General features: G+C 35.2%; 1 protein-coding gene across 4 annotated transcripts in view; it reads right to left on the reverse strand.

Moving 5' to 3' along the window:
- LOC114283956 (ABC transporter D family member 1-like) overlaps nt 1-13,590 on the reverse strand; it is a 37,156-nt gene extending 23,566 nt beyond the window's left edge. Inside the window, exons 1-3 of one of the 4 annotated variants that reach the window (XM_082879121.1) lie at nt 13,314-13,559; nt 8,574-8,788; nt 1,127-1,251 (exon numbers count right to left, since the gene is read on the reverse strand). In XM_082879121.1, the coding sequence (XP_082735247.1) occupies nt 1,127-1,188 (62 nt within the window). In that variant the 5' untranslated portion in view covers nt 1,189-1,251; nt 8,574-8,788; nt 13,314-13,559. Of the gene's footprint in view, nt 1-1,126; nt 1,252-8,573; nt 8,789-13,313 lie in introns of all 4 variants that reach the window. The other 3 variants (XM_082879119.1, XM_082879120.1, XM_082879118.1) reach the window with 3 other exon arrangements.
- Between the last annotated feature and the right edge of the window lie 589 nt (nt 13,591-14,179).

Genomic DNA, 14,179 nt, shown 5'->3' on the forward strand with positions numbered 1-14,179 from the left:
CATTGAATCCATTAAATATTGGGTGCTGAACTTCTATTTGCATGCATTGTGTTCTTGACAGTTAACTCACCCACTAGGCTAAAAACTTTTCAACAATCACAACAGTAAAATGATGAAAATTTGACCCACCCTTCCTCTCTCTGCTGTTTGTCATTACCAACCCTAATGACTAGGGCTGGTTTTGGAACCAGCTTTAGGGCTTTTTCGTCTTTATTTTCCATTTTTAGACTAAATTTCCACAGAAAATTTGTTTTTAAAAAAATGAATGTCAATTGAAAAATAGCAATGAAGACGAAAAATACACCCAAAAATGCTGGTTCTAAATGACCCCTAAAGATCTCATCAATTATTCTCTCCTCACTACTATTTCAAAGATGAACACTTGAAAATGGTAGTAGATGGCAGCACAAGCTCATGTTAAACTTTTCTCGTATTCCACCAGTACAATTTTAACATACTTGAATGCACATAGTTTAAAATTTAAACACTTCTCCAATCATAAACTTCTCATATAGTTGAGGAGTATACAGGATATTGTAGGAGTTTCCTTGAGAAATATAATGATGAAGCATAATCCATGCTTAATAAGTTTTCCTACACTTAACTAACTGCTTTGATTATTAGTCTTATCATTGACCATCATCCAAGCCATACAGCAGCAACTGCCCGCTACAACTGTGCATCCAAACATGAAGTGTGCCCAGAGTTGGCTAGTCTATGATCGACAATTCGTAGCAGTCGCCTAGATAATCTATGTCGCCTAGATAATCTATGATCAACAATTCATAGCAGTCACCTAGTTAATCTATGAGCAAAAAATTCAGCAATTCAATAATCAGTTTTTGAGTAGACAGGACTAGTTGCACTAGTAGCCGAGATCCATTTAAAGGGGTGACAAAGTCAAAATATACCAAAAAACATTTTCTTTACTACATAAAGACAGCACATTGAACGCCTTAGATATACAATGTGACGATAGAGCTATGCGACTCCAATGATAATATTCAAATGTTATGGGAATTCTAGATTTAGCATCAATAATAACACAGTAGAACAGTCGGTACCAGAGTCATGGGAAGTCCAGACTTATCATTAATAATAGCAATAAGAGTAGAACAGTCAATACCTCCTTGAGGCCAAAAGGCTATGACCATGTTCAGTTAACTGCAATAGCTGAAGAGACGGCATAGATAAAGATGAACCTTCTCAAACCAACAAATATCAGTAGCTTGGATGGCTTCCTCTCAATTTCTGAAAAAACAAACACAACAAAAAATAATTTTCATTGAAAACAACTTAAAATGGTTATTCCCACAACAGCCAACACAATAGGAACAAAGAAAAATAAAACTAACAAAATTCTTTCAGTGCAGACGTGGCAAACCATATACAAAAGACAGCTTCAAAGAGGCATCAAAATTACTATGATAATAGAGAAATATATGTCGCAGCAAAGCATTCCCTTAATCACAAAAGTAGGCAACTGAGTGACGTCTGTTTACAAAATCTTCCAATTCAAAACATATATGACCATACAGAACATAAGTAACCAACCAAGCCCAGAAGAACCGCACTGAAATGATGTTCGGTGCGGTTTTTTGGTATTCTATTGAGACGGTTCAAATGATTGCATATATATGATGTGGGTATTCTAGGGTTCACTCTGTCCGATTGGTTCCAGGATCGGATAGTTGTTTGAGGATCTTGATTACCCAACTGTGAGATAGATAGGCAGAGAAAGTGATGTCGTTGGGATTTTCTGTTGAAGATCAGGTAAGCACAGTAGTTCTCTTCTTCTGTTGTTTCCTTGTTTGGTTGGTGAGAAAACTTGGGAAAACAATCGGAAAACCGAATTTGTTATTTGTCAATTGAATTTTAATTTTTTTTTAATTTTGTTGCATTCTCAAAAGCAAAGGAGGTCGCGCCAACTTTGCGAAATGTTTTTGTTACTCTCATTAGTAGTTGAGGTATATGCTACGGAAGTTGCTCTTCCAGCAATAGGGTTATGCTTTTTCTAACCATATTTGCTAGGTGTTGGTCTAATTCAATTTTGTAATGGGCTACTGGCATTGTGCAGGGATGCATATTTACTTTGAAAGGATTGGGTATACTTATTTAATTTTGTATTCTGGATTTTCTATTTCTGTCTTAGTAAGGTACCATATAAATAAAGTCTGAATAGTTAGTTCCCTGGGTTGTGTCTAATTGTGTTGAAAATTGGCAAATTAACCAGTTCCAGACAGTGGTTATCAAGTTTTAAAAGGGTTGTACATTCATCATAAAATTGGGGTAGGTAAGGTATTTCCAACCATTTAATGATTGTTATGAAAGTCAGAGCAATTACAAGATAGAGATATTTATTTTCTTTTTGACAAATAAAAGTCTATTATTAACAGAGAAGAATCAAGGTGATGCTAACAAATACAATGAAAAAGAATCAACAGAAAACCCAAACCTAAACACAAAGAGTATCTAAAAATCAACAAAAGCAAACAAATCTGGGACACTCTCCCCAAAACCAACTGTACCAAATCACCAAAATCCGATCCTTCATATGAGTCGCCAATTCATTCACCCCCTAAAAAATATGCCAATTACACTATGACCACATCATCCACGTCAAACACAGAGGTGCCAAAGCCTACGTCTTCCTAAGCCCCTGGCCTCCAGCTGTGAAAAACACCCTCGGCACTCCCTTGTTGCACCCAAACCATTTCAAACATGGAAAAAATCAACACTCAAAGCTGATATGCCACCAAACAATGAAGAAGATAAGACAAGGACTCCGCAACCCCACGATACATACAACACCAATTGACCATAATCTGTCGTTGCCAAATAAGATTATCAATTGTGAGAATCCTATCTAACGCTTCCATTCACGCAAAGAACGCTACATTAGAAGGAACTCCAACAATCCAAATACTCTGCCACGGAAAATGAGTATCTACACCTCCCACCAAAACTTGGAAAAAAGATTATTCCAAAAACACTCCCTTGGATCATTCCAATTCCTTTATTGGATTGCTTGATTTGCTAGATATTAGAACATTACTTGTTATTGGTGTAGATGGGTTGAGATTAATTGTTGTGAGGAGTAATGTAAGGCTGAAAATTTACAGTTTTTCAATTCTACTGGAACCATATTTGAAAAATTAGTATCACAATAAGCTTTTACTCTAGTTTCCAAATTTTTGAATTTTTGTTATATATCTATTATTTTATTTTATATTTTACCTTTTGTTTTGGTTAGATTGAAAATAATATGAATTGAAAAAGTTGAAGACTAGACAATATAAGATGCCTAACCACATACCCTCAGGCCATCAAGGTAAGAGGCATACCCTTGACAACACTGGATTGCAGGGTATCCATATGAAACACAAAAGAACAGATTGAATCTGTTTACAATTAAGAGGTCCCCTAGATGACTTGCTACATGCAGCGCCCACTAGTAAGATAGGTCCAGAGCTACCAAAGTGTCCTGAACACTACAAATCTGGCAAAGCAATTCTTAACATCCTGATTATCATATTGCATCATGTAATTTTGAGCCCACTAGTATGATTTTGGATACATTGGAGCAATAATGCAATTATTGAAGCTCTTAGCCATCTGTAATCATCTCAGAATCTTTGGGTGGGCATTTGAAGTCATTCATGATAACATTGGATTAATTTAGGAGATGAATGACTTGGAATTTCTTGAGTTGAGTACTTGTGTATGTTTTTCTTCTTATTATTTCCCATTATGAATTTATGATATATCATCAGTTGTCTGAATTTATATAAATTAGTTGAATGACACAATATATAGGTATCACTTGATTAAGTAAACCCATATAAATTGGAATAGCATACTAGTTAGAGAACATAATTACGAGAATGTTATTAGTTACTCTCTAAAAAACTTAAATTTAATATTATTATTTTTATCTAGTGTATTTAATTAAATAAACTAGATAATTTATTTGGTTTATTTAATTAAATGCCACAATTTACGGGTACTGTTTAATCAAGTTAAACTCGTAAATTAGACACGTGAATGAAATAAATTAGTCACAGTTATGTTTTTAACTTTTTACTCATAATAGAAGTTCCAGGTATGTTGTGCTTGACTGTTGCTGGGGATTGTTATTGTACAACAAACCATAGTTGCTGGTTTGAAGCTTACAAGTACAATCTTTGATGTTGTAGAAGTTTGTACTACTACTGACTTCTACACGTGATGGAGCATGGTTAGCAACCTTGGCTTTGGTAAGGTAGTCTAGTTAACCCCATTTCTTCGTGGAGCATTATTGGCGCGCACACACATTTTCTTTTCTTTTTTTTTGATCAGCAACAAAAGAAGATTTTATTAAAATGGAGAAAAGAGAAAAAATGAGTACAAAGTCCTCAAAAGCAAAACCAAGAAAACCTAAAAAATGACACATGGACTTCTAATCGCTAGAAATAATAAAAAAAAAAAAAGCAGGATTCCCTTAAATGGGGGAGCCACGAAGGCCAAAAAGATGCCAAGAATCTGATTTTCTCCCACATCGAACAGACATCAATGCATTTATCCTCAAAGATTCTCACATTCCTTTCCAACCATATGACCCAAAACGGAGTAGAAACTGCACAAATCCCCAACATCTTTGCCTTTTTATTTAAGCCCCAAAATCGAAAATCAACAGAGAGCATTGAACTACATGATTCAGGTGCCACCCTAGCTAGACCACCCCATGAAAAGAACTGCTGCCACAAACTCCTTGTCACTGGGCAATGCAAAAAAAGATGATTTAGAGTCTCCCCCTCTCCCTTACACATAATGCACCATTGAAGAGAAAGATAATGATTAGTCCTGCTCTTTGGAAGGACATCATTGTTCAAGATGCTTCTATGAACCAAAAACCATTAAAAAATAAATAAAAAAAAATAAACTCCACTTTGAGAGGCGCAAAAGACTTCCAGATTCTTTTGTGAAGAGGAAAAATGGGGACATTTGGCTTCTCAATGATTTTTTTGAAAAAAGATTTGCAAGAAAAAACACCGGAGGAATTTAGGACCCAAACCAATTTATCATTCAAGGAAGAAATCAAAGACAAATGCTCAATACGAGATAACAAGGAAGCTAAATCCCCAATCTCCCTATCAGTGAGATTTCTAGTAAATCTAAGATTCCATGCAATTGGAGCCAAACTAGGACATGCCAACAACACAATAGAGGAACCATGAGAGTTTGCAACCCTGTAAAGACCCTGGAAATCCCGAGCAAGAGAAGAATTTCTAACCCACATGTCCTTCCAAAACAAAATTGACTCCCAATTTCCCACCCTAAGAGAGAAATCTAGAGAAAAGAGGGAAAATATGGGTTATTCACTTCCAAGACGATCGACAATTATCCGCCAAAACCACATGAATAGACCTACTGTTAGCACCTTCTACTTGAAGGCTGCATGGTTGGCATTGGCAGCACCTTGTGCCCATGACCAACCAAGACCAAGGCATGATGGTGGCATGCCAAGACAACAAGGTGAAGTGTTGTCCAAGTGCTGAGGCAGCAGCACAACCCTTGGCCAAAGTATGTGCAACCGTGGCACAGATGCAAGGCATTAACATGACCCGAATGTGGGCTGCAGCATGCTTGGGGGTTCAAAGCAATCAGTAGGCAAAGCTTGGTCTGGGGGCCAAGACAACCAAATTCGTGGCTGACTTGATGAGGCAAACAACATGGCAGTTTCTAGCAGTTAGACATGTCAGTTGGCAGCAGTTATCCATGATGGGCAAAGACAAGGCAGGTCTGGACATCTGGAACCAAGGCTGAAATATAGCAGCAGTTAAGAGCAATTATGCTCCAGAAATGTTCCTAAGTCCCTAGGCAGTTGGGGGTGTCAACTGCCATGCCACTTGGCATGCTTTCCTTGTAATGCTGGTTGTAAGTTAAAACTGATTGTAAGCCTATTTAGGCATAAGCCATGGAACTCGAAAATTAACTAAGTGTTGATAAGAGTTTCCATAGGCATCCTTTGTATTGTTGGTGCAATTAATAAAGGTTGGGAGTTTTCCTGTAATCACTTGTTGCCTATTCTCTTATTTATTATAACACTGTTGTGTGTGTGTATTCATACTTGGCTGAGACTAAGTGTCCAACTTAGTGCCATTGCAGGCTAGAATTTGAAACAAAAATTGACCCTGTAACACCTACCATCATCATGAACCCCATACTTGTTTTTAATAATAGAATGCCATAATGAGTCACTCTCCAAAGGGAATCTTCATAGCCACTTTCCCAGAAGAGCAAGATTTCTTGCTACAATATTGGCACACACTCTTGGGAGTGTCTAGTCGCTACTTGCTACTGTAGGTCTTTGATTGATAGGTTACCATCTCCATAATGCTTAGTTGAATCAATCATTTCATTGCAGATTTTTTTGAAAGACGTGTTTTTTCATGTTGTATGATAGTGCATGAAGAACAGCTAAGAATTCAAATATGATTTCTCAAATGCCAATAAAAACTATCCATTTGCGCTCTCTTCTTATGCATGTACTTTTGTAGACATGAAATTGGTGATGTGTTCATGGGCAATTCACAAATTGACATGCATGTATCCATGTTAACATAAGACATACTGGCCATCTGCCAAATTTTCCATTTTGGGTTATACATGCTGTGCTCTTCCTTAAATTTGTAGCACAACCAAATATAAAGTTTGTTTATCTGATTTGGAAAATTCCCACCATACTGGAGTAATTTCCCGGTGGATTCAGGAGACAATTAAAGGCTCAACTTATGTTGATTACCCTATTTCTTAGTGTTTGTCATCTTAATTTTAATTATTTCAATAACCCGACCTCATGTAGAATGAGTAGAGGGCAGGCATGCCTTTGAATTTTCATCAGATTTATGAAATTTAAATGTGCAACTCTGGGCAAAAGCATGCATGATGGTCAAAGCAATAGAGGGTGATTTAGAGTATCTGTAGTATGCAGTTTTCATCATTTGATGTTTTAACCTATTGAAGTCAACCTGAAGGGGGATAGTTAGCACTTGGCTGGGAGCTATTCCTCCAAAGTGTCTGGGTTCGGGACTGCCCCATGGGGCTAGTACCCTATTGATAAATTCAGATGTTTTCTTGATATATGGTGGTACCTGTATCCAGGACTTTTGTTTATTGGTGGCAAAACCTTATCTAGGTACACAAATTTGTTTCCTCATTTTTCTTTATTTTATCACAATTAAGCCTTAAATTTAAATGCAACTAAACAAAAGTGACCCTAATGTCAAGCCTCTAACATAAACTAAATTTAGCACATCAACAAACTTCAACAATTAAACTCAAAAGTGACCCTAATGTCAAGCCTCTAAAGATAAAGGCATTTCTTAAGGAGAAAGGAAAAATTAATGATGCAGAACTACACTGTTGGAGAAAGGTAAAATTAATAAAGGCATTTCTGAAGGAGAAAGGTAAAATTAATAAAGGCATTTCTTCCCTATTCTCCTAAAATTAAATTGGCTTGGATGAATTGTCAACCTAGACAAGATTTTCAAACATTTATGAAATTATTTGTTCATGTCTTAAGGAGAAAGGTAAAATAAAAATAAAATATAATATTACAAAAAATAAAACAGTTCAGGAACATTAAACCCAAACTATTCTACAACTGTAGCATCCATTTAAGAATGAATCATGATATCCACCTCACAAGCTGGGTTCAAATTCTAGAAGATCCTTCTCAGCAAAACCATAAAGAACAAAATAAGAAACTCATACCCAAGCAAGTCCATATACACTTTACATAAAGACCTAAGCATCAAAGATTTACATTCAAACCTAAGCATTAAGAAGTTTGAGATAATCCAATGCCTCTCATATATTTTGAACTTCCTTTCTATTTTTTGACAGGGTAAAAATGCCAAAGATAAAGAATGTTGAGGGCAGATTTGAGGACAGATTTGATTTCCTATTGGTAGAATGCAAGTTTAACTAGATTAAGGATTTTGATGTGCTTTAGTGGCAGATAATAAGTGGATTGCATAAACATAGAAAACTACATGAACTATGGATAATAATTAATAAGCAGGATTGGGTAACCACATAAGCATATAGATGAGATCAAATAAAATAAACATGTCTAAGGTAAACTATAATTACATAAATCTTAAATAACCTAAATATCAAAATTAGTGCAAACACTAAACAGGGTCTAAAATTTGATCAAAAAGCAAGAGACCCAGTTGATCAAAACCCAAATATATGCATGAGAAGATCAGAGAACCCAGAATAGCAAACATAGCAAAACGTTTATTAGATATGGGTAAAATCCAAATTATAAAAAAGAAAATTATTCAGATAAATCTAAAATATATGTGCGACTACATGAACCAGAAATCAGAAACCAAAAACTAAAATCGATGAGAGAGAGAGAGAGAGAGAGAGAGAGAGAGAGCAACCAGAAACCAAAAACAAACCCTAATCGGATTTGAGCAACCAAAAACCAAAAAAATCCTAAATCAACGTGTATATCTAATATATATATATATATATATCTATATATAACAAAGCATAGGGTTTGGGGTTTCAAATCTTACTTTTTGGTGGAGATCAACAGAAAACAGGGATGATCGCCGGCGATCTTCGATGTGTGGAGCAGTTCTTCATCGTTCGGCAGTGAAAGGAGAGAAGAAGAGAAGAGCATCGTTTCAAAGGAGAAGTGTTAGGTCTGAACTCAGAAATATATACTGGCATTTTCATAATTTCTGAAATTTTTGGAGAGCATTTACGTCATTTTGTCCCTCCAGATCAACTGCACGCTTAAGCTAAATTTATAAGCACCCTCGGAGCAACTTTCAGATTTAAACCGAAAATGGCTTAAATTAAGCTATAATCTATGCCTTAGAGCAACTCCAACCACACTCTTTATTTTTCACTACCTAAAATATAAAAAAAATACCCTCTTTATTTTACCTAATTAGTTTAGCTATTGTGAGTTCCAACCATACTCTTTATTATCATTAGTCATTCAAACTAACTTAACTAATTTTGAAAATAAACAATGCTATATATATTACTGTATTTTTCATAAAATGCCACATACGCACCAAATGCTAATATGGTTGTCAATGTGACATTTGCGATAATATTTTTAAAAATAATATTTTTTAATAATAGTTTTAAAAATATTATAAAAATTAATTTTTAACTAATATTTAAGTTGTTTTATAAAATGTATAGTATGTCAATATATACCAACATATGAATTTTGTGAAACCATTTGGAAGGGGAAGGGAGGGGAAAAATAAAAGAAAACAATAAAGAATTTTAAAACAAATAACAATACAACGGAAATTGTAATTTATTAAATTAAGAACCGAAAGAACACAAATTAACTAATCATGGAAATTACAAAGGTCAATGAATAAAATAAGAAAGAAAGAAAGAAAAAAAAAACATAAATAACAAAGTTAGGAATAAATTTCAAAATAAATAAACTATTTCTAATTCAAGTTATTACAAATCTCCATGTTGATGCCACAAATGCTCAACTAGGTCTGCTTGGAGTTTAGAATAAGTTTGTCTATCTCTGATGCAATGATGATTTTGAATGAATTCATAAAGTTCGGGTGTGCGCTCGTGTGACACCGCTGGAGGGAGACTTTCATCGATTGCCAAATTGTTTGGGATCTTCAATGTAGATCAGTTGAACGTTATCATCACAAGAAAACTAAACCCCCAATATATAATCATATAATACACATAGAAATATTAATTTATTAGCAAAGCCTGCAACAACAAATGCAAACTTCCAAATAGAACCAAATCTAATCTTGGTAATAACAAAAATTGGTTTAACAGAAATTGGCATGGGGGACCTTAGGCCTATCAGAAACAAAATTCACTTGTTTGACAGCCTCATCATCATCATCATCATCATCCATCCCTTTTCAACTGTGTTCACAGACATGATCTATGGTATTCCTAAAGGGAGTATCTTCTCCATCCGTATTCAATATAACCTTTTGTCAAGTTGAACCTCCCATTACAATTCCCATCATGGGTCATATATATTATTCAAGGTGGGTCCATGAGAACATGTAACTCCGCCGAGGTTGTAACAGAAGTGCCAGAGAATCAATTTGGGTTTATGCCCGGCAGGTCAACAATGGAAGCGATTTATCTTTTGAGAAGAGTAATAGAAAAGTACGGAGAAAAGAAAAGAGACATTCATATGGTGTTTATCGACCTTGAGAAAGCATATGACAGAGTGCCCCGAGATATAATTTGGTGGGTGTTAGAGAAGAAAGGGGTGACAAAAGGTGACATTAATGTGATTAGGGACATGTATGAAAAGGTGATGACCACTATTAGATCGCCTGCTGGAGAGACAAATAAATTTCCTATTACTGTTGGGTTACACCAAGGATCTACCTTAAGCCCTTATGTTTTTGCTTTAGTTATAGATGAGTTGACGAGAAATATTCAGGATGACGTGCCATAGTGTATGCTTTTTGCAGACGATATCGTGCTAGTAGATGACACTAGAGAAGGAGTTAACACAAAGTTGGAGATTTAGAAAAAAAACTCTTGAATCGACAAAGATTCCAGATAAGCAGAACTAAGACAGAGTACATGGAGTGTAAATTTAGTAACAGTAATAATGAAAGCAGAGGAGAAGTGAAGATTGAGAACCAAGAACTTCTTAAGGGTGAACATTTTTGTTATTTAGGGTCGATTATTACAACAGCGGGGGAGATTGATGCAGATGTGGCCCATAGGATTAAGGCGGGATGGTGTAAGTGGAGAAGTGCGTCTGGCGTACTGTGCAATAAACGAATACCCACTAGACTAAAAGGTAAGTTCTATAGAATGGCTATTAGCCCCGCGATGTTGTATGGAATAGAGTGTTGGGCAACCAAGAAACAACATGTAGATAAGATGAGTGTGGCTGAGATGAGGATGCTAAGGTGGATGTGTGGCAAGACTAGACAAGACAGAATTAGGAATGAGTGTATTCGAGAATGATAGGAGTAGCACCGATAGAAGATAAGTTGAGAGATAATCGATTGAGATGGTTTGGTCACATTCAACGGAGACCAACAAACGCAGTAGTGAAGAGATGCGATGTTGTAATGGTAAAGGGGAGTGTTAGAGGATGGGGGCAGGCCTAGATTAACGTTAGCTAACGTTGTGAATAGAGATATGGATCTACTTAATTTGATTAGCGAAATGGCCTTTGATAGGGCCGCGTGAAAAAGAAGGATTCATGTAGCCGACCCCATTTGATGGGACTTAAGGCTTAGTTTGGTTTGGTATGGGTCCATGACAACATGTGGAGTTTTTAAAGAACTATCCATGTTTCTCCCCCATTTTCATTCTCATTCCCATTCCCAAACTCTTTTTTCACTTTATATTTATAATTTGTATGAATGCCGACAAAAACACATGTCCTTCCATGTTTCTCCCCTGTTCATTTCATTCCCAAACTATTTCACTTTCAAAAAATTCCCATAAAATGGATTGGAGAAAGAAGGAACAAACGAATGAACATATGTTTAGAACTGAGTTTCTATGCTTGCATTTAACACCTACTTAGTAGAGTAGTGGTTATTAAAGTCGAGGCACATCTCCCACATAACAAAAATAGGAGGCCTTTTTGACATTTTTCATTGAACTATAGTCACACAATGAGTTCTCAGTTTCAAAGATTCCTTGTCAATCAGAGACTATTACCTAAAAGAAAGAGCAACTCTGAGACTTAATTGGCTATATCCCCCACAGGAGCACCCCAACCAATACAGAATAATGAAGCACAAGCATCACTACAAATAAAGGAAAAACATGATAATAGGCTCATAGCACACCTTGTAAGAACAATGAGCAATATGAACAGCTGATTAAATTTCATATAATATTGTTCAAATACTATGCAGAGGGAGAGGGAGAGTTTATCCATCCAATTATCCTATTGCATTCTCTCATAATGAAGCAAGACAAGATGACTATGTTGAACTTAGAGAAACATTTTTTTTCAATGAAGTAAACATATCAACCGTTAATATCAATAATGTTGACAACTGTGTCTGGTTTCAGTTCCAAATTTCTAGGTTAACTTAAATGATACTCAAACAAAAACTTACATAAAGAAAAGATCATTTAAATAGCAAATCAAGCACTGTAATAAATTTTATAAGCCAAATTACAAGTTCCAATCATTCAGTGAATCTCAATAAAAGCTCTTCTCAGACCACTTAGAATTACAAACCAGCCGAGATCAAAAGATTCCCTTTAAAAAAAATTTCAACCAAGTATTTACCAACAGTTGTTGGTGACAAAAGAATGCAAAAAAAACTATATTTATGAAAACTAAAATTCAATATGAAGCTTTGGAAGTTATTAATAGAGATATACAAAAAAGTCTCAAACCTTGAGATGCATGAAGTGGCATGCATGCAATCCAATTGAAAAAGATAAAGAATCACACATCAAACAAAACGAATGCATTTCAAGGAAATCACTGACCAATGATTTGCAGGTTACATGGCCAACATTAGTTTATGAATTCAGGGCATAAACATTGAAAGTTTATGACATAAACTGCAAACTAAAAACTAATAATATTATCTCTGACCTATTTCATAAACTAAAAACATTGAAATCACTGACCAATGATTTGCAGGTCCTGATTCATAAACTAATTTTATCTCTATGTTCTGATTGCTGATCATTGAAAGTAAAATTCATAAACTAAACATCATCTATATTCAAGGAAACAAGGTAACACCACCTCAAAAATTTTCACAGAAATTTTACTCAACTCAATTAAAACACATAAACATAACCTGCAAATCAAAAAACTAGATAAAAGTAAAACAAACCCAATTTGATCTTTCCCAAAACCCATCAAATTGGCGTCTTATGATAATTGAATGTAGAAAAAAAAAAAAGATTTCAACCAATTAAAATCAACAATATTTTCAAATACATGAATCTAAACAACTGTAGCAGCAGCATACAAGACTACCAATCTCAGATACATACATGTGAAAAACAAAGAAAATAACATGCAGATAATAGACGAACAAGAATGGATGGGGGTTCGAAGATGGGTTTGGGAAGGGGTTTTCGCAAAGATGGGTAAAAATGGGGTTCATAGAAGACGAACTAAAAATCAAAAGGGAAAAAAGGATTCACAGATAGGGGTTTGCAGATATGGGAGGGGAAGAGTTGGAGATATATATTTATATATATATATATATATATAGAGAGAGAGAGAGAGAGAGAGTTTATGAGTTGCATAGAAGGGGAAGACAAAGAGATAGAAGGATCCATACCTTAAGGAAGAGGTCAGATGGAGGGAGTTGCAGACGACGCTGGAGGAGAAGATCGATTTCGCGCTGAAGTAGAGGATCGATTTCGCGGGAGAGGCTTCACTGTAGAGTTTGGAGAGCCTTCAATCACTCTCCAATTGTAGCCAGCGGAGAAGGGATGAGGAAGAATAGGAACCCTTTAGCCAGTCTATTGGAGTAAGAATATTAGGGCAATGTTACCTAAAATACCTAACAAGATCAATATGCCTCTTCCCTTGGATTATGCCTCTTCCCTTGGATTTTAAGTTATAAGCTGAAAAAAAATTTTACCAAACAGGCACTTTATTGAATTTGTTAATTCTATTTAAGAGTTATTTGGAATGATCTAAATAAGTGTGTTTTTTATTTTCTTACGAAAAGATGTACAGAAAAATAGAGAAGTGATGTAATAGAAAAAAGATAAAAAGATGGATTATTTGAGGTATGCAAACTTGGCCATCCTATTATTAAAAGTGATTGAGACCCCTCCAATTATCACCTCTATCCCCCATATACACGTGGGGGCTAGTGAATAAAGAAAAAAAAAAAAAAAAAATTGACCAATCACAGCTAGAGGGGTCGTGCCCCTGTGGGGGTCCAAATCATTTTTTTTATTGTTATTTATCTATTTTGGCTAATTATTTTGTTAGTAACTTAACAAAGTGCAAATCTTTTTGTTATTGGGAAACTTCTAATAACCCTTATCAAAACTTTCTAAAATTTTTAAGAGAAAAAAATGAATTTGTCAAAAAAACCTTCAAAAATATTATAAAAATTATAGCCAAATACAATGTTTATCTTAGTATAATTCACAATTATACCTAGTTAACTATGAATTAAAATAACGTTGA

This window comes from Camellia sinensis, chromosome 7, assembly GCF_055761805.1.
Source record: "Camellia sinensis isolate YWXY chromosome 7, ASM5576180v1, whole genome shotgun sequence".
NCBI classification, from domain to species: Eukaryota; Viridiplantae; Streptophyta; class Magnoliopsida; order Ericales; family Theaceae; genus Camellia; species Camellia sinensis.